Genomic DNA, 21,903 nt, shown 5'->3' on the forward strand with positions numbered 1-21,903 from the left:
ATAAATAAAATAAAAATAAAATATTTAAAAAAAAGAAGTTAAGGCGCATGCCTGTGAAGCCTAAGGACGCAGGTTCAAATTCTCCAGGTCCCACATAAGCCAGATGCACATAGTGGTGCATCCGTCTGATGTTCGTTTGCAGTGGCTGGAGGCCCTGGTACACCTATTCTCCATCTCCCTCTCCCATCTCTAATAAATAATAATATATATTAATGCATATAATAATATATATTAAATATAATATAAATATATTTTTTAAAAACCCTTCCAGTATAAAAAAAAAAAAGCAGTATCTGCTTTTGTCAGGCAGCTTGTCACAGCAATGAGACAGATAATGAAACTGTTCAGGGAGCAGCAGAACAGAGTCCGTGGGGGATCAATGACTCATTCACTTACGTGTTTGCTGTACACCTGTTAGGTGTGAAGCCTTATTCCAGGCCAGGAAGGTATCAATGCATAAAACAGAACCTACTTTTGTGTCTCCACAGAAATTACATTCTGTTAGGAAAGAAATGTAACAAAGGTATGTGTGATAACCGCACAGTACGTTACACGGCTGGTAAGTGTAAGGGGTTTGTGGCTTAGGTGAGGGGTGAGAGCCACTGAAGCTCTTGTCCCCTGTCCCTCCTTGCCTGTCTCTCTGCTTCCCGGCTGCCGTGAGGTGAGCAGCTCCGCTCCATTGCATGCTCTCAGCCATGATAGCCTGCCCCACCCCAGAATCACAGCAATGAGGCCAGCTGACCACAGACTCAAACCTCCAAAACCATGAGCCCAAAAATCGGTCTTTTCTCTTGGGTATTTGTCACAGAGGACGAAAAGTCTGAGAACCACATAACTAAGTAGGAATAGAAATGAATACTCCCGGCCTTCACCTGCAGTCTCCTCTCATTAAGTCAGACCAAGCCATCCTATAAATGTTTGCTGCACACAAGGATTCTATTATTTAGAAAAGGTCTACAGCCCAGGATGACTAGACTTGGAACCATTCTTCTACCTCAAAAAAAAAAAAAAAATGGGCTGGAGAGATGGCTTAGTGGTTAAGCGCTTGCCTGTGAAGCCTAAGGACCCCAGTTCAAGGCTCGATTCCCCAGGACCCACGTTAGCCAGATGCACAAGGGGGCGCACACATCTTGACTTCGTTTGCAGTGGCTGGAGGCCCTGGCGCACCCATTCTCTCTTTCTCTCTCTTCTGTCTGCCTCTTTCTCTCTGTCGCTCTCAAAAAAAAAAAAAAAAAATGTGTTGGGGGCTGAACATATGGCTTAGAGGTTAAGGTGCTTGCTGGCAAAGCCAAAGGACCCTGGGTTCAGTTTCCCAGGACCCACATAATCCAGATGCACAAGGTGGCACATGAGTGTGGAGTTCATTTGCAGTGGCTGGAGGCCCTGGCATGCCCATTCTCAATCTCTCTCTCTCTGTCTCTCTCTCTCCCCCACCCCTTGCAAATAAATAAATAAAACTATTTTTTAAATGTTGAAAGCTATTCTCATTTTATAAATGGATGCCACAGAATCTTCTTTGTCATCTGAAACTTTTTAAAAATAAGCCTATCACTTTTGAATATATAACCTTCTAAAACAAGAAAAATACTGGCAAATGTGCAAAATCCCTTAGGAAAAGAGATCATAAAATAGTTACAGATGTCCTACTTGTCACGTTGTCCTGTTATGACCAAGTTCCTCAGGATTCGCCAGTCATCCTTGGTAACTGTTATACAGAAAAGCTAAGGGGCTTACACAAGAAACAAGCAATCTCCCAAAATATCCTGCCACCGCACATGGAAACCTGCCCAGTTCTTTTTCCATTCATTTAACCTAAACATACAAGAATGTAACTACTCAGAGACTGACCAGTAACAAACACCTATGAATACAAATGGGTTTAAATGGAGTCTTGCAGTCATCTACACATGGATGCCCCTCCAGTGTGTAATGCTTCACACTTTCATACTGCCTTCGTTCCAAAGCCAGCCTCTGGTTGCACTCATGCAGAGCACGTCTCCACCATATCCTCCTGGCCTTTCTTGATCCTCAAATCATTGAGGGACTCTTCAACAAAGGATTAAGCCAGCAGACTTTGGATGCCCAGATTAGCACATTCCAAAGGACCGGCCCCCAACTGGTTTGGGGGGAGTCGACCTGTGAGCCCCTTGGAATATCCTGATAGATAAGACTGCCTTTTGAGCACCCAGCATCTTAGAGGACCATCAGAAAGTGAACACTAACAATACAATTCATGGTGACTACCCAGTTTTGTTTCCCTGAGCTCTGGGGACATCCTATACCAGCTTGGCCTCAGGCCATACAGTAACTAAAATCAGCCACATCGGTACTCCAGGCGTACGGGACTGAATCTCCCACCACCAAAATCCTATGCAGCTGGTCTCTGGGGAGCTTGCAGGTTGGCAACACTTCGTAAATCTCAGTGCTGATGGTGGGTGAACTTCGGCACCTTCCTGTGGAACTCCACTACAAGACTAAGTGCATTTCAGGGCAACTCCACTGCAACAAAGCATTACTATGATATACCTTTCCTGGGTCCTGCTAGCCCTTCTAGCAAATCACGAGAACTCCAGTACAAATTCCACTGCTATATCTCATTATCCTACCCCCGGCTGAAAAAGCAAGAGCTGGGCTGGAGAGATGGCTTAGCGGTAAAGGCATTTGTCTGCAAAGCCAAAGGACCCAGATTCAATTCCACAGGACCCACATAAGCCAGATGCACAAGGGGGCGCACACGTCTGGAGTTTGTCTGAAGTGGCTGGAGGCCCTGGCTCGCCTATTCTCTCTCTCTCTCTCTTTCTGTCAAATAAAAAAAAAAAAAAGAATGAAAGAAAGAAAAAGCAAGAGCTGTAAATATGACCCTCATAATTATCTGTGTTATTTCCATTTCTTAACAGATGCCTCTTTCCCTGCTATAAGCAATCAAGATATGACATATGCATGTACATACATTTTTGTCAGTGTGTTCTGGGGATCAACCAGAACATTCTACTACTATATACTATGTTTTTAAGTTGGAGTTGACAGTTTCTATTTCTAAGTGACAAGAAAGATTCACAATTGTTCCCAAAAAGAATGAAGAAGGAATTTAGAGTATTTGCACCCCAGACTATTTTCTAGTTATTTAAGATGCATTGAAAATAAATTAATCATTCGGATCACATCTTGAACATAATTTTGTTGCAAAACTGAAAAATATGTGAAGATCTTTCTTGCTGAAGGTGAAAAGAAAATTGCTAAGTAAAATTTCTTTCTATGTGACTAAGTGTAGCAAAGCATTATGAAGCACTGGATAGGAGATGATGGAATGACAAATGTTTAAGAACCAAAATTTGCTTCTACAGTAAGAGAAAATGTTATTGAAAGGCAGGTTAACCCACAAAGCAGAATGGTTACAGGGAACTTTCTAGCTAGCACCTACCAAGCCTGAGTCAAACATAGACAAAGGCCCAGGCCCTGAAGGGTAAAATGAGAATACACATTTCTCTGTGGTCAGCATAAATTAGTGGAATACCTAACACTGGGAAAGAAGACACACAGATATAGGGCCATATCCGTAATCAAGTACTTTTCCAAAGGTACTGCTTTTCTGCCTCACAAAGAAGATTCTAAAATAGTACTAAGTTGATTTTTTTTTTTAATTTTTGGAGGTAGGGTCTCACTCTAGCCCAGGATGACCTGGAATTCACTGTGTAGTCTCAGGGTGGCCTCGAACTCATGGTGATCCTCTTACCTCTGCCTCCCAAGTGCTGGGATTAAAGGCGTGCGCCATTATGCCCGGCTGATTTTTACATACTGTTTTCAAAAGGACCTTAGTTCAGATCTCCAGAACCGTGTGAGCTGGACACAGCAACACAAGCATCTGTAATCCCAGTGCTCTGAGAGCAAGATGGGGAGGGGGGAACGGAGACAAGAGAATGCCTGAGAGCCCGTGGGCCAGCTAGCCTGATGAGCACAGCAGTGAATGAGCTGAGGACTGACCCCCAAAAGCTGTCCTCTGACGTCTACATGCGCTCTGTGCCATACGTGGACTCCATTAACACACACGCACACAAATACACACACAGTATACATACACAGAAAACCGAAAAAACAGCAAAACAAATATACTACAATATTATATATAAACATCATTGCTATTTGTATGAAAAATGTATATTTTCTTTCTGTAGACAACTTAGTAAATGGTTATGAAAGGGATGTCACTAAAATGGGACTGGGAGATGGCTTAGCGGCTAAGGTGCCTGCCTGAGAAGCCTAAGGACCCAGGTTCAACTCCGCAGTACCCATGTAAGCCACATGGACAAAGTGGTACATGTGTCTGGAGTTCGTTTGTAGTAGCTAGAGGTCCTGGTGCATCCATTCTCTCTCTCTCTCTGAAGTAAATAAATAAAGTATTTTTTCTAAAAGGAAGAGAAAAATGCATTTGAGCTCAAGTCTCAAGTTGAGCTGGCTTACTGCTTTTAGTGGTGAGACTGATTTTTTTGGCTGGTACAAATGCAGCTGTTTAAGTCTTAGGATAGAGTCAATGGTAGAAGATAAGCTAAATATAAGCAACACAAATGTCAAACAGGCCACGGCCCCATGAAAACCATTAAACACAGCAAAGGACTCGGTAGTTCTAAGTTAACACAAAGGCCAAAAAACAGCGGCACAATCAGAACACAGAAGCCCATTTGCTCTGCTTATATTGCCTAAAAACTTTTAGACTCATCAATTGCCTTTGATGCATAACAAAACAGGCACTCGGGCTGGAGAGATGGCTCAGTGGTTAAAAGCCTGCCTGTGAAGCCTAAGGACCCTGGTTTGAGGCTGGTTTCCCCAGGACCCACGTTAGCCAGAAGCACAAGGGGGCGCAGGCGTCTGGAGTTTACAGTGGCTAGAGGCCTGTCCATTCTCTCTATTTCTGTCTATCTGCCTCTTTCTCTGTCTGTTGCTGACAGATAAATAAATAAAAATAAAAACAAAAAAATTATTTAAAAAAAAGGCCCTCATTGAGTAAATTTAAACTACTGTGACAAAAGGAAGTACCTGCAGATTTTTTGCCACTGTACAGAAATTGAGAAGATTACAGTTCTTTATTTTTAAAAATATTATTATTTTTATTTATTTATTTGTAAGCGAGAGAGAAGAAGAGAGAGAGGGAGAATGAGCACACCAGGGCCTCCCAGCCACTGCAAACGAACTCCAGACGCGTGCACCACACTGTGCATCTGGCTTATGTGGGTCCCGGGGAATCTAACCTGGGTCCCTTGGCTTTGCAGGCAAGCTCCTTAACCACTAAGCCATCTCGCCAGCCCTATACTTCTCTATGTTAAATTAACTGAAATAGCCAATTATGGTGTGTTTTCACTTCAGTCCCTGGAAGGACTGTATACCTGAAACCCCCAAAGGCCAAGTTCAGTGAGCAGCTCCTCCTGCTGATCAAGACCAGGGGCGGAGCCGTGACAGGGACAGGCTGTCTGCCATGGCTGAGTCTGGCCCCGGGAATGAGGGTTCTTCCTGTTTAGGGTCCTCACTGGATCTCGTCAGATGCAATGTACCCAAGGCGAAATTTATTTCAAAATCACAATTACTTAATTCCCAGGAACAAGTTTTCCACACATTTTTGTTGTTGTTGTTGTTGTTTTTCGAGGTAGGGTCTCACTCTAGCCCAGGCTGACCTGGAATTCACTATGGAGTCTCAGGGTGGCCTTGAACTTACAGGCGATCCTCCTACCTCTGCCTCCCGAGTGCTGGGATTAAAGGAGTGCACCACCATGCCCGGATAAGATTTTTGGTTTGCTTTTATTTATTTATTTATTTGAAAGTGACAGACAGAGAAACAGGCAGATAAAGAGAGAGAACAGGCACGCCAGGGCCTCCAGCCACTGCAAACGAACTCCAGACGCGTGTATCCCCTTGTGCATCTGGCTAACATGGGTCCTGGGGAATTGAGCCTTGAACAGGGATCCTTAGGCTTCACAGGCAAGTGCTTAACCACTAAGCCATCTCTCCAGCCCACTCTTCCTTTATTTTAATTTATTTTTATTTTATTTAATTGAGAGAGGGAGACAGGAAGAGGCATATAGGTAGATAAAGAGAGAGAATGGGCATACCAGAGCCTCTAGCCACTCCAGATGAACTCCAGAAGCAAGTGCCCCCTTGTGCATCTGGTTCTGGGGAGATGGCTCAGTGGTTAAGGCACTTGCCTCCAAAGCCTAACAACCTGAGTTTGATTCTCCAGTGGCACATGCATCCAGAGTTCGTTTGCAGCGGCTAGAAGCCCTGACAGCCCATACTCTCTCTCTCTCTTCTCTCTGTCTGTTTCTGCTTGCAAATAAATAAATAAAGTTTTAAAATAAAGTTCGGAGTGGCTGAGGAAGACACCTAATGTAGACCTCTGGGCTTCACAGACATGTGCACCCACATGCATACACACACACCTAAGCCTACAGACATACAGACATGCACACACATGCAAAAAAAAAAAAAAGGCAAATTAAATCATTTTTATTTTTTCCTCTGTAATATAAGCAACCAGAGGATGAAAGGAAGGGGAAAGAGAAAGGCTGGAACAGACAAAGCGACATGCCAAGGTACAGTGGACCAGATGCCACTAGGAAAGGCCAAAGGCAGAAAGGAAGAGACAGAGGGGAGACAGAAATCCTCACAAACACGTGCTACAAAGGGTGGGCTCAACAAAAACTCATCGCTCACGCCATCACTACTTAAAATATATATATAGAATGACAAGGAACGGCGTGTCTTTCATAAATTTTGAATAACTGCTCATTATTACCCACTATGCGTTATAGTACAAGCAGGTGTCACCGTTTTGTACATCAGATAAAGAACATGAAAACGCAAGCACAAGCCGGGCGTGGTGGCGCACGCCTTTAATCCCAGCACTCGGGAGGCAGAGGTAGGAGGATCGCTGAGAGTTCGAGGCCACCCTGAGACTACAGAGTGAATTCCAGGTCAGGCTGGATCAGAGTGAGACCCTATCTCGAAAAACCAGAAAGAAAGAAAAAACAAACAAACAAACAAACAAAAATGAACAAACAAACAAACAAAAAAAAAACCCACCGGCACAGCCCAGATCCTTCTCATGATCAACAGCACATCTACCACCATCTCCATCTACTGAGAGCTGACAACGTGCCAGGCACTTTGCTTAAGTTTGCACTGCCTAAATCAGCACTGCTAGGTGCCAGGAAAATTTCCAAGCACTTTACTCCTAGTAACCTGTACAATTTCCATGAAATCCTAGATCGTGCCCCGTTTCACAGATAGCAAGCTGAGGCCCAAGCGGTAAGACATGAAAGCTGACGGAACCTGGCGGTGTGGCCCCGAGGTCGGCTCCTAATGGCTGTGCCGCAGCCCTCTGCAAAGCACACAGGCCAGCTCTGCCACCGGTAGTGACAAAACGGAGACCCGATCCGAGAAAGTTCTCTCATCAAGTAAGTGGTAACACCTGGGACTTAAACTCAGCCAGAAATTTAAGCCTGTGCCCAAGGCCGGGAAGCATGGATCCATCGTTGTTACTTCTCTGTGACTTCCTTACAAAGCTCTCGCCTCATATCCCCTTTATTCCTCTTGCTGAGAAGGAAGAACAGCAAGGGGAAACATTTCCTAATTGCAGAAAATTTCTTTTTAAAATTTGGGGATGCTTCCTCTCAGCATCTTTATCTAAACACATAGCTTTTAGCCGGGCGTGGTGGCGCACGCCTTTAATCCCAGCACTCGGGAGGCAGAGGTAGGAGGATCGCCATGAGTTCGAGGCCACCCTGAGACTCCATAGTGAATTCCAGGTCAGCCTGGGGCCAGAGTGAGACCCTACCACGAAAAACTAAAATAAAATAAACACATAGCTTTTGCTTTCCTTACCAACAAACATTAATATACAAAACGTAGAAATGTGGGAAACTGAACCCAGATCGTCAGACTTCATAAACAGTACCTTTACCCATTGACTCAGCTCTCTAGCCCAGTCACAATTATTTTTAATGACTGCTTCATAGTTTAGACATTTATTATATAATTCACATGCTCACTCCTCTTAAATATGATGTTCATGTTCATTCCAATTTTTGTTGTTTTTTTGAGGTAGGGTCTCACTCTAGCCCATGCTGACCTGGAATTCACTATGTAGTCCCCAACTGGCCTTGAACTCATGGCCATCTTCCCACCTCTGCCTCCCAACTGCTCGGGCTATGGGCATGCACCAACATGCCTGGCTCCAATTATTTATTACTATGAGCTTCTATATACATATCTACATATAAAGCTTAATTATGATTAAGGTCACCATAAAAGCCATATTTGATTTTCTAAAAATTTGCTACTCAATGTCTTTTTTCCTCTTTGTCTTTAAATTCTTTTTTGAGGCAAGCCCAACAAGCTGGCCTTTTTTTTTTTTTAAATGCAAAACAGCAAGAATGAGAGAGAGAATTGGCACCCCAGGGCCTCCAGCCACTGCAACCAAACTCTGGATGAATGCGCCACCATTAACGTATGTATGACCTTGCACATTTGGGTCACCGTAGGTCTGGTTTACATGGGACCTGGAAAGTCAAACATGAGTCCTTATGCTTTGCAGGCAAGCACCTTAACCTTAGCTCAGCTATCTCTCCATCCCTCTTTTTTCCTGTTTTAAAATTTGCTAATGGGGGGCTGGAGAGCTGGCTTAGCAGTTAAGGCACTTGCTTACAAAGCCAAAGGACCCAAGTTCAATTTCCCAGGACCCACGTAAGCCAGATGCACATCGCACATGCATCTGGAGTTCATTTCCAGTGGCTGGAGGCCTTGGCACAGCCATCCTTAAAAAAAATGAAAATAATATTTACTAATGGGCAAAATAGCAAGTTGGATTTTTCCACTCATGGGTCAAATTCAAGAACAGTAAAAATGAGAGAATGTTCAAGAGGGTTGAAAACTATCCTTTTATTCTTGGCTAAACAATATTTATTTACATAAAACATAAAAAGTTAATTATACTCTACCTGCTGAAAAGCCTTTTCTGCTTGACGTTCAGCATAAATAACTTGTCTCTCAAGCTGTTGCATCTGTGAACGAAAATAGAAAACACACAAAGTTTTGTATTTTCCTTTTGGAGAAAAGACTTTAAATCTCAAATGCCATCCAATTTTCTTTAATGAAGTGATTTATTGGATATGAGATATACACAACACATTAAATGTTCTTCATATTTAAAAACCGATCAAATGAAAATGTCAGGTTTTTGATATTTTCAATTTAATGTAATATTCACCACATGAATATAGATCAGAAATATCAATAAAGTAAATTTAATTGGACAGATAAGTAAGACTTTAAATGTCACATTTGGTGTTTTCAAAACCAAATCCAGAAGTCACAGTGACTTTAGGGAAGTAGTGTGTTCTCTGGAATTCTGAAGCTGTGCTTGAGTCAAGGCTGCGATGGCTTTGCATTCTTACAGGTCGGGGAAGGAACATATTAAGACTGATTAAACACACATAGACAAATACCAAAACATATACTGTAAATGAAAATGTTCTCGCCTAGTGCAAATTCACCTAAGGGATGTGTCCCAGGACTCAAATAGCATCAGAGCCAGCTATGACTGGATTTGTGCTCACCTTCCCTCTTCTTTTTAAAACATTTTTTATTGAGGGAGCTGGAGAGATGGCTTAGCGGTTAAGCCTGTGAAGCCTAAGGACCCCAGTTCGGGGCTCGATTCCCCAGGACCCACGTTAGCCAGATGCACAAGGGGGCGCACGCGTCTGGAGTTTGTTTGCAGTGGCTGGAGGCCCTGGCGCACCCATTCTCTCTCTTTCTGTCTCTCTCTGTCTCTCTCTCTCTGCCTCTTTCTCTCACTGTCTGTTGCTCTCAAGTAAGTAAATAAAAATAAACAAAAATATTATTTAAAAAAATTCTATTGACAACTCCCATAATTATAGACAATAAACCATGATAATTCACTCTCTTCCCACTTTCCCCTTCGCCACTCCACTCTCCGTCATATCCCCTCCCCCTCTCCATCGGTGTCTCTTCACTTTTAAAAAAAAATCTATTTATTTATTCATTATAAGTTTTGATAGTTAAAAAAAGGAACACTTTCTTAAGAGACTTTAAATATATTATCTGATTTCTTCTGAAATATTTCTAGTGATAACAAAAAAGGCAAAAGTTGGTCTTCATTATTCTATACCTAATTCAAGTCTACATACACAGTAGGCATTTAATATAAATTACTGATGAAATGACAAAGCTCGCTGTCACCTGTACGTACATACTTCAAGGATAGTTGTGATGGTTAAGTTTGATTATCAATTTGATTGGATTAAGAAGTCCCTAGAAGGGCTGGAGAGATTCCTTAGTGGTTAAGGCTCTTGCCTGCAAAGCTAAAGGACCCAGGTTCTATTCCCCAGTACTCACGTAAAGTCAGGGCACAAGAAGTCCCTGGGAGATTAGTAAAGCACACCACTGGGCATGATGGCATTTTTAGAGGAGGTTGGAGGAGGGCTCTGACCTAATGAATGGATTGATACCTTGATGGATTCATAAATCAATGGTGAAAGGTAGGTGGACCCTAGCTGCAGGAAGTAGGTCACATGGGGAGGCAGGTAACCTTGGGGATTGTATCCCCCCCAGGTTCTTTCTTGTATTCTCTTTTCTCTGTTTCCTGGTGACCATGATATTAGCTTGCTACTGCTCCACATCGTCCACCACAAAAACCACAAGCCAAAATCAATCATTCATGTTCTTGTCTCAGGTATTTTTCACAATGACAAAAGTGACCAGTGGTATAATTTTAACCACTGCCAAATAAGCTTATATCTGTTACTATGGCACTGTCCTGTAAGTGCTAGAAGAAAGAACTCATGCATGATGCCTTTAAATTCTTCAAGACACTACACCTTGCAGTACACAATAAAATTCCAACAGTTCCAGGGCTGGAGAGATGGCTTAGTGGTTAAGCGCTTGCCTGTGAAGCCTAAGTACCGCGGTTCGAGGCTCGATTCCCCAGGACCCACATTAACCAGATGCACAAGGGGGCGCACTCATCTGGAGTTCATTTGCAGTGGGTGGAGGCCCTGGCACACCCTTTCTCTCTCTATATATATATCTGCCTTTCTCTCTGTGTCGGTTGCTCTCAAATAAATAAATAATGAACAAAAAAATTAAAAAAAAATTCTAACACTTACAAACAGTAACCTTACAAAAAATATTTGTTATAGAAAATCTATTGTACACATGCATGCACCTCCTAAGACATACACAAACACACAAAAAGAGACAAATGTGAATAATATATAGAATGCCATGTAAATGATATAGTGGTGGGAAAAGCAGAAACAAACGTTTTAATTTCAGTTTTATAAGAAATCTATGCATGTATTTGTTTCTATGAGATGATATATGCCAAAGACTTGTATAACAGAATTATGGGTAGTTTATATCATACATGATGAGGAATTAGCCCAGTTTAATTCCACTTAAGAAAAAGTACAACGAAGTGACAGAGGAGTGTTCATCACTGAAACATCTCTATCACACCTTCCAAGGCTCAGGGTCTATTGTGGAAGAGGTGGAAGAAAGAATGTAAGAGCCAAAGGAAGGGTAGAACTCCTTACAACGTGCTCCCCCAAGACACAAAATGGCCTGAATATCCATGATCTCACAGTGCCTGACACTACCTACACAAGACCATCATAATAGGAGGAAAAGATCATGACATCAAAATAAAAGAGAGACTGAGAGGGGGAGGGGATATGATGGAGATTGGAGTTTCAAAGGGGAAAGTGAGGGGAGGCATTACCATGGGTTATTTTTTATAATCATGAAGTTGTTAATGAAAAAAATTGAAAAGAAAAAAGAAAGAAAGAGTACAATGGTGGTGAATGATAAAGTGCTTCCCTTGCAAGTCTGAGGATCCAAGTTCGGATCCCTAGGTCCCAGGATGGTGGTGAACACCTGTTATCCCAGTATTGGAGACAGAGACAGGAAATCCCTGGAGCTCACTGGCCAGTGTGAGCCGGATAGGTGGGCTCTGGGTTCAGCGAGAGACCCTGTCTGAAGAAACAAGGTGGAGAGACATAAAGGATGGCGGCTTAGGAGCAACTTCTGGCTTCCACATTCATGAGCACACACGTGCATTGCACTCACACACATAGGAACGTGCACATACACACACACACACAGACACACAGACACACACACATGCAAACAATGACAAAAGCAATCATAATGGAAGAAAAAGATAAAGGTGTCAGAACTTTGCAGTAGCCAATGTCATCAAAAGGTAATTCTCACTGGGAACAAGTTCTTAGAAAATGAAGAGGGAAATTCTAAAATACCGTGTGGTATTAGAGTGTAAATGGATGTACTTTGGAAAAAAGACTGAAATAGGGAAGTAGTGTCTCACTACATGTCAACAGGAGAGATGGCTCAGCAGTTAAATGAGCTTGCCTGCAAAGCTCGATGGCCCGAGTTCAATTCCCCGTTACCCTTGTAAAGCCAGATACACAACGTAACACATGCATCTGGAGTTCATCTGCAGTGGCAAGAGGTGCTGGTGTGCCCATTCCCTCTCTTTCATTCTCTTTCTCCCTGGGTGCCTCTTTGTGCATCTGGCTTTACATAAGTACTGGGGAATCCAATCCAGGCAGTCAGGTTTTGCAAGCAAGTACCTTTAACTGCTGAGCCATCTCTCCAGCCCCAATAAATATTTCTTTTAAAAGATGAATATTGGACGGGCATGGTGGTGCATTCCTTTAATTCCAGCACTCGGGGGGCAGAGGTAGGAGGACTGCTATGAGTTCAAGGCCACCCTGAGAAAGTGAATTCCAGGTCAGCCTGGGCCAGCGTGAGACTGTACCTCAAAAAAATAAAAATAAAAATAAGATGAATATTTCCCCCACAAGTATGTTCTCTTACAACTTCTACTAAGCATTTTATTGATACACCTAGTAAGCTTAATGGCCAATCATACAAAAGGAAGAAAGGGGGATGTAGACTAGAAAGGAAGAAATAAAGCAAAATTCATTCACAAATGACAAGATTGCCTACATTCCAAATAAGGGACTAGGGAGATAATTCAGTACAGCCCTTGCCTTGCAAACAGGAGATTCTGAATTGGATCCCTTGTACCCAGGTCACAAGTCCGGGAATGGTAGTGTGCATTGTGACCCTGGTGCCAGGAAGGCAAAGACAAAGAGACCAATGGGGCTAGCTGGCCAGCTAGTCCAGCCCAGTTGGTGAGCCTCAGGCAATGAGAGCCTGTATCTCAAAAAATATGGGTGGCGTACCTGAGAAAATACACCCAAGCTTGTCCTCTGACTTCTCTATGCACATATACCCACCCGTATATGAGCATGCATACATGTACGTATATCACACACACGTAATAAATTAATTAAAAAGAAAATATCAAGTCCCGCAATAGCTACTAAAACCAACAAATGAGTTTATTAAAGCAGAATGCAAGGTCAACGCAGAAAAGTCTTCCATAGTTCTACACAGGAGAATTGGCCAACTGAAGGTGCGTGTCAGCAGAGCTACCTTCACAGTGGCCTCTGTTATGGTTTGAGTGTGAAAAATTCCCCACAGGCTCACGTACAGCATGAGCTCTGGTCATGCTGTTTTGGGAGACTGTGGAACTTTCTGGAGGTGGGGCCTAGCTGGAAGAAGTGGGTGGCTGGGCGTTAGGGTGTTAGGCATTATGACTTGGCTCCACTTTCAGCTGGATCCCCACCCCCTGCCGTGATCCACGGTGATGTAAGCGAGCAGCTTTGTGTTCCCCACATTCTCCACCACGAGCCAAAATAAACCCTTCCTCAAGTTGTTTCGCTTTTAGCTATTTGGGCCACAGCAACAAGAAAAGTACCTAATACAGTCTTGGTGCTGTAAAACACTTAGAGATAAATCTAGCAAACAACATACGGCACCTGTATGCTGAAGCCTATAAAATGCTGATAAGGAAAATTAAAAAACGAAATAAATGCAAAGTTTGAAACAAAAAATGCCAAATTATTGAGATGTCAGCTCTCCCCCAATATGATTCTCTAGATGCTACCTGGTCCTAATGAAAATCCCAGCAGGATTTTGTTTTTTTGCACAAATTAACAGCAGATTCCTAAGTTTATGTAGGAATAACCAAAATGGCTTAAAGAACAAAACTGGAAGCTTATTCTATTTGATTATCAATATGCACCATACAGCAATAGCAATTAAGACTATGAATTTGGGGCTGTAGAGATGGCTTAGTGGTTAAGGTGCTTGCCTGCAAGGCCAAAGGACCTCAGTTCAATTCCCCAGGACCCACATAAGACAGATGTACAAGGTAGCACATGTGTCTGGAGTTTACTTGTAAGGGCTGGATACTCTGGCATGCCCTCTCTCTCTCTCTCTCTCTCTCTGTCTCTCTCTCTCTCTCTCACTCTCGCTCTCTCTTGAATTATAAGTGAAAATTTTTTTTTTACAAAAGACTGTATGTTTGTATAAAAGGTGACATAATATATTAATGGACAAAAGAGTTCAAAAATAAAATCTTAGAGGATGGAGAGATTGCTCAGTGGTTAAGTCACTTTCCTGTAAAGCCTAATGATCCAGATTCGATTCCCCAGTACCCATTTAAAGCCAGATGAACAAAGTGGCACATGCATCTGGAGTTTGTTTACAATGGCTCAGAGGCCCTGGCATGTGCTCTCTCTCTCTCCCTCTCTCTCTCTCTTTTCTCTCTGTCGCTCTCTCTGCTTACAAATAAATTTAAATTTTTTAAAAAATAAAAAAAAAATATTTTTAAAAAGACAATAAATATAGCCAGGCATGGTGACCCATAACTGTAACCTAAGCCACTCAGAAACCTGAGGCAAGAGCATCACTTGAGCTCAAAAGCCGAAAATCAGTCAGAAGAGCAGAGAGAAGCATCTCAACTACCTCCGTGCAGATATCATAAAATAATATTCTGCAGCAGCAGAGACTGAACCTTACAACCTGCTAAGCAAACACTTCACTACTCGACATTTACCCAAGAGAAATGAAAACAACAACAAAAAATCCACACAAAGTCCTATCTGAATCCTTATAGCAGTTTTATTTATCACTGCCAGGACAGAAAATGACTCACATGATCAACAAAATGCTAAGCAAGTAAACAGACTATAATGTAGCCAAATAATGGAGCATAAACTAGGGCTGGAGAGATGGCTCAGTGGTTAAGGCGCTGTTGGCAAAGTCAAAGGACCCAGGTTCAATTCTCCAGTGCCCACAAGACGCCAGATGCACAAGGCGGTGCATGGATTGAGTTCATTTGCCGTGCTAGAGGCCCTGATGTGCCCATTCTCTCCCATTATATCTCTCTCTCTCTAATAAGTTAATTAATTAAATATTTTTTAAATTTTGTTTATTTTTATTTATTTATTTGAGAGTGACAGAGAGAGAAAGAGACAGATAGAGAGACAGAACGGGCATGCCAGGGCCTCCAGCCACTGCAAACAAACTCCAGATGCGTGCGGCCCCTTGTGCATCTGGCTAACGTGGGTCCTGGGGGATCAAGCCTCGAACCGGGGTCCTTAGGCTTCACAGTCAGGCACTTAATCACTAAGCCATCTCTCCAGCCCTAATGAAATATTTTTTAAAAGAGCAAATTTCAGATTCAGGTAACATGGTTGAATTCAAAAGCATTTTGTGCCGGGCGTGGTGGGGCACGCCTTTAATACCAGCACTTGGGAGGCAGAGGTAGGTGGATCGCCATGAGTTCAAGGCCACCCTGAGACTACACAGTGAGTTCCAGGTCAGCCTGGACTAGAATGAGACCCTACCTCGAAAAAACAACAACAACAAAAAAAAAGCGTTTGATAACTGACAGAAACCAATCACAAACTATTATATAACTTATGTCATGCTATCCTTCTGAAGGAAAAAAAGGCACAAAAAAAGAACAAACACTAAAAACAAGGAAAAGGGGGCAGGCGAGATGGCTCAGCGGTTAAGGTACTTGCCTGCAAAACCCAAGGACCCGACTTCGATTCCCCAGGACCCACATAAATCCAGATGCGCAAGATGGCCCATGCATGTGGACTTCGTTTGCAGTGGCTAGAGGCCCCGGCACACCCACATTCATTCTTTCTCCCCCCCACAACATGCTCAAGTAAATAAAATATTTTTTTTTTACAGAAAGAAAGAAAAGGGCTGGAGAGATGGTTTAGTAGCTAAGGCACTTGCTTTCAAAGCCAAAGAACCCAGGTTCAATTCCCCAGGACCCACATAAACCAGATGCACAAGGTGGCGCATGCGTCTAGAGTTCATATGCAGTGGCTGAAGGCCCTGGTGCACCCATTCTCTCCCTCTCCCTCTCTCTCTCTCTCTCTCTCTCCCTGCCTCCTTCTCAAATAAATAAATAAATAAAAATTTAAAAAAAAAAAAAAAGAAAACTAGGATAAAATGAAGGAGAGTTGTTTAAATAAGAACAAAGTAAGCCAGGCATGGTGATGCATACATTTAATCCCAGCACTCAGGAGGCAGGGGTAGGAGGATCTCCGTGAGTTCAAGGCCACCCTGAGACTCCATAGTGAATTCCAGGTCAGCCTGGGCTAGAACGAGACCCTACCTCGGAAATCAGAAAAAATAAATTTTAACCATAAAGTAAAGTACTTAGAGCAATACCCGTGCCATTATCAAAGTTAAAAGCCCCCTCCTGCCTTCACATGGGCAGGAGCTCTTCATACTCTCTCCTCTTTCCTTCTCTTAATCTAATAAAGTCTCTCTAAACTTAAAAAAAAAAAAAATGAAAGAACAGAGCACATGCCTTTAATCCTAACACTTGGGAGGCAGAGGTAGGAGTTCAGTCTAGGTAGAAAGACCTTACCTCAGAAACCATCCCCCCAAAAAAGAAGAACAAATGGGTATAAAAATAATTCATATTTATATGTGCAAATGTATGTATGTATGCATCATCCACATATGTAGTATAAAAGAAAAACTGGGGAACAAAAAAGAATAAGTAGATGGTTCAGTAGACTGCTCCCATATATCCCTCAAAGATCCTCACCTTCTGGTATCTAAACCCTTATACACTCCCCCCCTCCGCCATGTAGGTGACGTCCACCCTCTGCTCATGTCATTTTCCCCTGCCATCACATAGCTTCCCCTCAAGACTGTAAGCCAAAATTAACTTTTTTCCTCCCACAAGCTGCTCTTGGTATGGTTTCTGCCTGTGAACCTGACTCCACTACACTACACTCCTTTTTTTTTCTTTTTCTTCCTTTCTTTCTTTCTTTCTTTCTTTTTTTTTTTTTTTGGTTTTTTTTTTTTTTTGAGGTAGGGTCTCACTCTAGCCCAGGCTGACCTGGAATTCACTATGGAGTCTAAGGGTGGCCTCGAACTCACGGCAATCCTCCCACCTCTGCCTCCCAAGTGCTGGGATTAAAGGCGTGCACCACCACACCCGGCTTACATATGTTTTTTTCTATGCAGCCTCCCCTGTTTGGAGGTGGAAAATATTTCCAGTTCTCTTAACATTGAGTGCTGAGTGACTGGCTCTATTGGGAGGGGGGCCATGTATCTTCTCAGACTGGACATGAGGAGATCGGGAGCCTTTGCCTATTCTTCGAGTCACTATGGGAAAAGATCTGGCTACTTCGTCCGCAGTGGCCAAGGAGAGATGGGCGAGCCTTGGACCACCTCCACTGATTCTTCTTGTCTCGGGTGAGATGCCAGTGTGTGGACGAGACCATCCTAAGGATGTTGGCCCCAGTTGCCTCAGCACCCGTGGTGAAACCAGCTTGCCCTGAACACAGTCACACGTGTGGCCCCATTAAATGTCAGAGCCAACAGCACAGCGGTGAATAAATGGTTGTTCTTTTAAAGCCACTAAGATTTTCCTTACTTGATAAAAATTAACACATAGAACATGTGGTTTTTTTTAAGATTTTTTAAAAAATAATTTATTTATTTGAGAGTGACAGACAGAGAAAGAGAGAGAGAATGGGCGCACCAGGGTCTCCAGCCACTGCAAATGAACTCCAGATACATGCACTACCTTGTGCATCTGGCTAACGTGGGTCCTGGGGAATTGAGCCTCGAACCTGGGTCCTTAGGCTTCACAGACAAGTGCTTAACCACTAAGCCATCTCTCCAGCCTTAAAACATGAGTTTTGAAATATATCCACTATAGAATGGCTAGACCAATCTTGTCATTAAGTTTTGAAATAGGCTTTTTGCATTTCAGAAAGCCATATTTAAAATGAACTTCAGACACGTGCGCCCCCTTATGCATCTGGCTAACGTGGGTCCTGGGGGGATTGAGCCTTGAACTGGGGTCCTTAGGCTTTGCAGGCAAGTGTTTAACCACTAGGCCATCTCTCCAGCCCAGAAAACAATATTTAATTAAAACCGACAGCGATCCTGCTGGTGTGTGTCTGTAAAGACAACACTTGGGTGTTTCTCTCTGTCTTCCTCTTTCCCTCTCTCTCTGTCTCTCTCTAGAAGAACTTAATAAAAAAATATGAATGGAATTCCTGAGGAACACCTAAAGTTGTCTTCTGACCTCCATGCACGTGCACACTCACCTCCACACACATGAAAAGGCACACATGTATACATACACCCCAAAAAAAAAAAAAAAAAAAAAAAGCCTGCTGTTACAAAGCCATGGCAGCCCAAGGAGCTGTTGAGGGCCGCATTATTCCCCAGAATGGCAGATCTGCTTCAGTTATATTTCTCATCCTACCCAAAATGTAATTCTACCAAACTGTCTTTCAACTCATTCCCACACTACCACAGGCTTACAGAGACTGCGGTTTTGTGGTAACGCTGAAAAGAAACCACTAGTTCTCTCTAGAACAAGTCACGATAAGTCTTTCTTGTTGCCTGGCATTTTTCCATCCTATGGTTTCTAATGGATTTAAATAACATTTAACATCTTCCAATACACATCAAAGCCATAGGCTTACATATAGAGAAAAAGAGGCAGAGAGAGAGAGAAAGAGAGAGATTGAGAGAGAATAGGCGCACCAGGGCCTCCAGCCACTACAAATGAACTCCAGATGCATGCACCCCCTTATGTATCTAGCTTATGTGGGTCCTAGAGAGTCGAAGTACAATCCTTTGGCTTTGCAGGCAAATGCCTTAACTACTAAGCCATCTCTCCAGCCCATGTTCAGTTGCTTTTTTTTAAATTTTATTTATTTATTTGAGATAATAGATACAGACAGAAAGAGGCAGATAAGAGAGAGAATGGGCACACCAGGGCCTCCAGCCACTGCAAACAAACTCCAGATGCATGTGCCACCTTGTGCATCTGTCTTACGTGGGTCCTGGGGAAGCGAACCTGGGTCCTGAGGCTTCACAGGCATGCAACTTAACCACTAAGCCTTCTCTCCAGCCCCATGTTCAGTTTTTTGAAGGCTTTCTCCTTGCTGTCTAGCTATCATAGTGCTGCAAGGTATTTATGCAGGTTGCTGGAGGAGAAAAGTCATCAGTAATCTTACCCAGCAAGCTACATAAGTGATCAGCCAGGTATAATGTGCCCACTCAAGAAAGGTGGCATGATTCTTTTTTTATAAGATTTTATTTTTTATTTGTTTACATTATTTTTATTATTATTATTTTTATTAACAACTTCCATGATTGTAAACAATATCCCATGGTAATGCCCTCCCTCCCCCCACTTTCCCCTTTGAAACTCCACTCTCCATCATATCCCCTCCCCCGCTCAATCAGTCTCCCTTTTATTTTGATGTCATGATCTTTTCCTCCTATTACGGGGGTCTTGTGTAGGTAGTGTCAGGTGCTGTGAGGTCATGGATATCCAGGGTGGCAGGATTCTTAACGGGGGGAACCCAACCACTTTCGGTATGGACTTGAGGCCCACTCCATGGGAGGGACTCCGTGCCTGACACTGAAAACATCGTCCAAAGCCTACAATGGCTACAGAGGTCACAGGCCCTAGAGGGGAAGCTACTGTTATTTGGCTAAATGGACATGTTGCACTCATCAAATGCCCTCTAAATATTTATATTCATGACCATAGGTTAGCGGGGCTTTCATTTTTGGTTAGAGAAGCTTCTTTCTGCAGCCAGTGGTGAGTACTGGGGAAGACCCCAGACTTATCAAAGTGCTGAGGACAAGTGGCTATGAGTATTCAGCACCAACATCACCCTTCCATGGCTCAGGGGACATCGCGAGGATAGAAAGGGTGTAAGGGCCAGAGGGTGCGGAGGACGGCTATGGTACATGTCTTCGGACATCAAACAGCCTTTGCATTCATAAACTCAGAGTGGCGGTTGTTATCTGCACAAGACTTGCACAACGTTAACATTCCGTCGTGCATGACAGAGAAACGCATGACCCCTCCATCCCTCCCTGAATGTTCACTGACAGCTATGGTTGCTGAGGGAACAGGAGACATTTTGGGCAGTAGGGTAAGCCATTGGTAAGATGCCAGTGCTTTGGCATGCATGTACACACACACACACACACACACACACACACACACACCAGGTAACAAAGAAAAATGAGGGCTGGGGAGATGGCTTAGTGGTTAAAGCATTTGCCTGCGAAGCCTAAGGACCCAGGTTCGATTCCCCAGAGCCCACATTAGCCAGATGCACAGGGTAGTGCATGTGTCTGGAATTTGTTTGCAGTGGCTGGAGGCCCTGGTACACCCATTCTCTCTCTCTCTTTCTCTCTCTCTCTCTGCTTCTTTCTCAAATAAATAAAAATAAAATCATTTTTAAAAAGAAAAAAGAGAGCCGGGCATGGTGGCGCATGCCTTTAATCCCAGCACTTGGGAGGCAGAGATAGGAGGATCACCGTGAGTTCAAGGCTACCCTGAGACTACATAGAGAATTCCAGGTCAGCCTGAGCTAAAGTGAGACCCTACCTCATACACCAAAAACAAAAACCGAAAAGAAGAAAAAAGATTATACAACCAATATGCAGTATGTTTAAACAGTAAAGTTCATAATTAATTTTAAAAAATTGCCAGGCGTGGTGCAGCATGCCTTTAATCCCAGCACTTGGGAAGCAGAGGTAGGAGGATTGCCATGAGTTCCAGGCCACCCTGAGACTACATAGTGAATTCCAGGTAAGCCCAAGCTAGAGTGAGACCCTACCTCAGAAACCAAAAATAATAATAATAATAATTAAGTAAAAAGGATATAAAATATAACAAATATTAAATAAAAGCAACATATAAGGAAAAGAACAAAATTGCCCATGTTTTATTAGTAATAGATAATGTCAGTTGTAAGTGGAGCAATTTGTCAAGAAGATTTAACGATCAGGATCCTGGATTCGCCTAACATCACAACGTAAATAGCAGGCCTAGGTTTTATTTTTGTTTCCACATTCTGAAAAGTCAAAACAAATTATTTTGTTTGGATAGTAATTTCCATGGGACTATCTTATTCAGAGTTCCTCTCAAACGCCTCAGCAAGTCCATTTGCTTTACAACTTGGCTCTTTCTGTTCACTTTTATATTTATCACAGCTCTAAGTAGACAAAAAGTAACAACTAACTCCAAAAGATTTATTAATAAATCCAGTGTGTTCTTCTAGCTAATTCTTTTCATATTTGCCTCCATGTTCTAACTTCTTTTTTCCCCTTAGAATTAAGAGTCCTGTTTCTTTATTTAGTTTCCTATTAAACTTTCCAATAATTCCACTCCAACTGTCCACGACTGTATAAATGATCTCTCAAGATGTTTGTTCACATCTGCTGTCTACCAATTTCTCTCAAAGCCACTCCATGCCATCTCACATGGTCACTCTTCTCCTGGGCCCAGCTGCCTGTTTGTGTAGACTTCAACCTCCTTTCCCACTGTATCTCTTGCTTTCCATATCCTGTCTTCACCCGGCTCGGCAGGCCACCTCTTTATTTTTTTATTTTCTCATTTTTTGAGGTAGTGTCTTGCTCGAGCCCAGGATGACCTGG

General features: G+C 42.8%; 1 protein-coding gene across 4 annotated transcripts in view; it reads right to left on the bottom strand.

The window, feature by feature from the left end:
* The window catches only part of Plekhh2 (pleckstrin homology, MyTH4 and FERM domain containing H2), a 132,008-nt gene that overhangs the window by 89,191 nt on the left and 20,914 nt on the right, over nt 1-21,903 (bottom strand). For all 4 annotated transcript variants that reach the window (XM_045137439.1, XM_045137440.1, XM_045137438.1 and 1 more), the window contains exon 3: nt 8,985-9,047. In XM_045137439.1, the coding sequence (XP_044993374.1) occupies nt 8,985-9,047 (63 nt within the window). The remainder of the gene's footprint in view (nt 1-8,984; nt 9,048-21,903) is intronic.

Source organism: Jaculus jaculus, chromosome 18 (genome assembly GCF_020740685.1).
Source record: "Jaculus jaculus isolate mJacJac1 chromosome 18, mJacJac1.mat.Y.cur, whole genome shotgun sequence".
Classification (NCBI taxonomy): Eukaryota; Metazoa; Chordata; class Mammalia; order Rodentia; family Dipodidae; genus Jaculus; species Jaculus jaculus.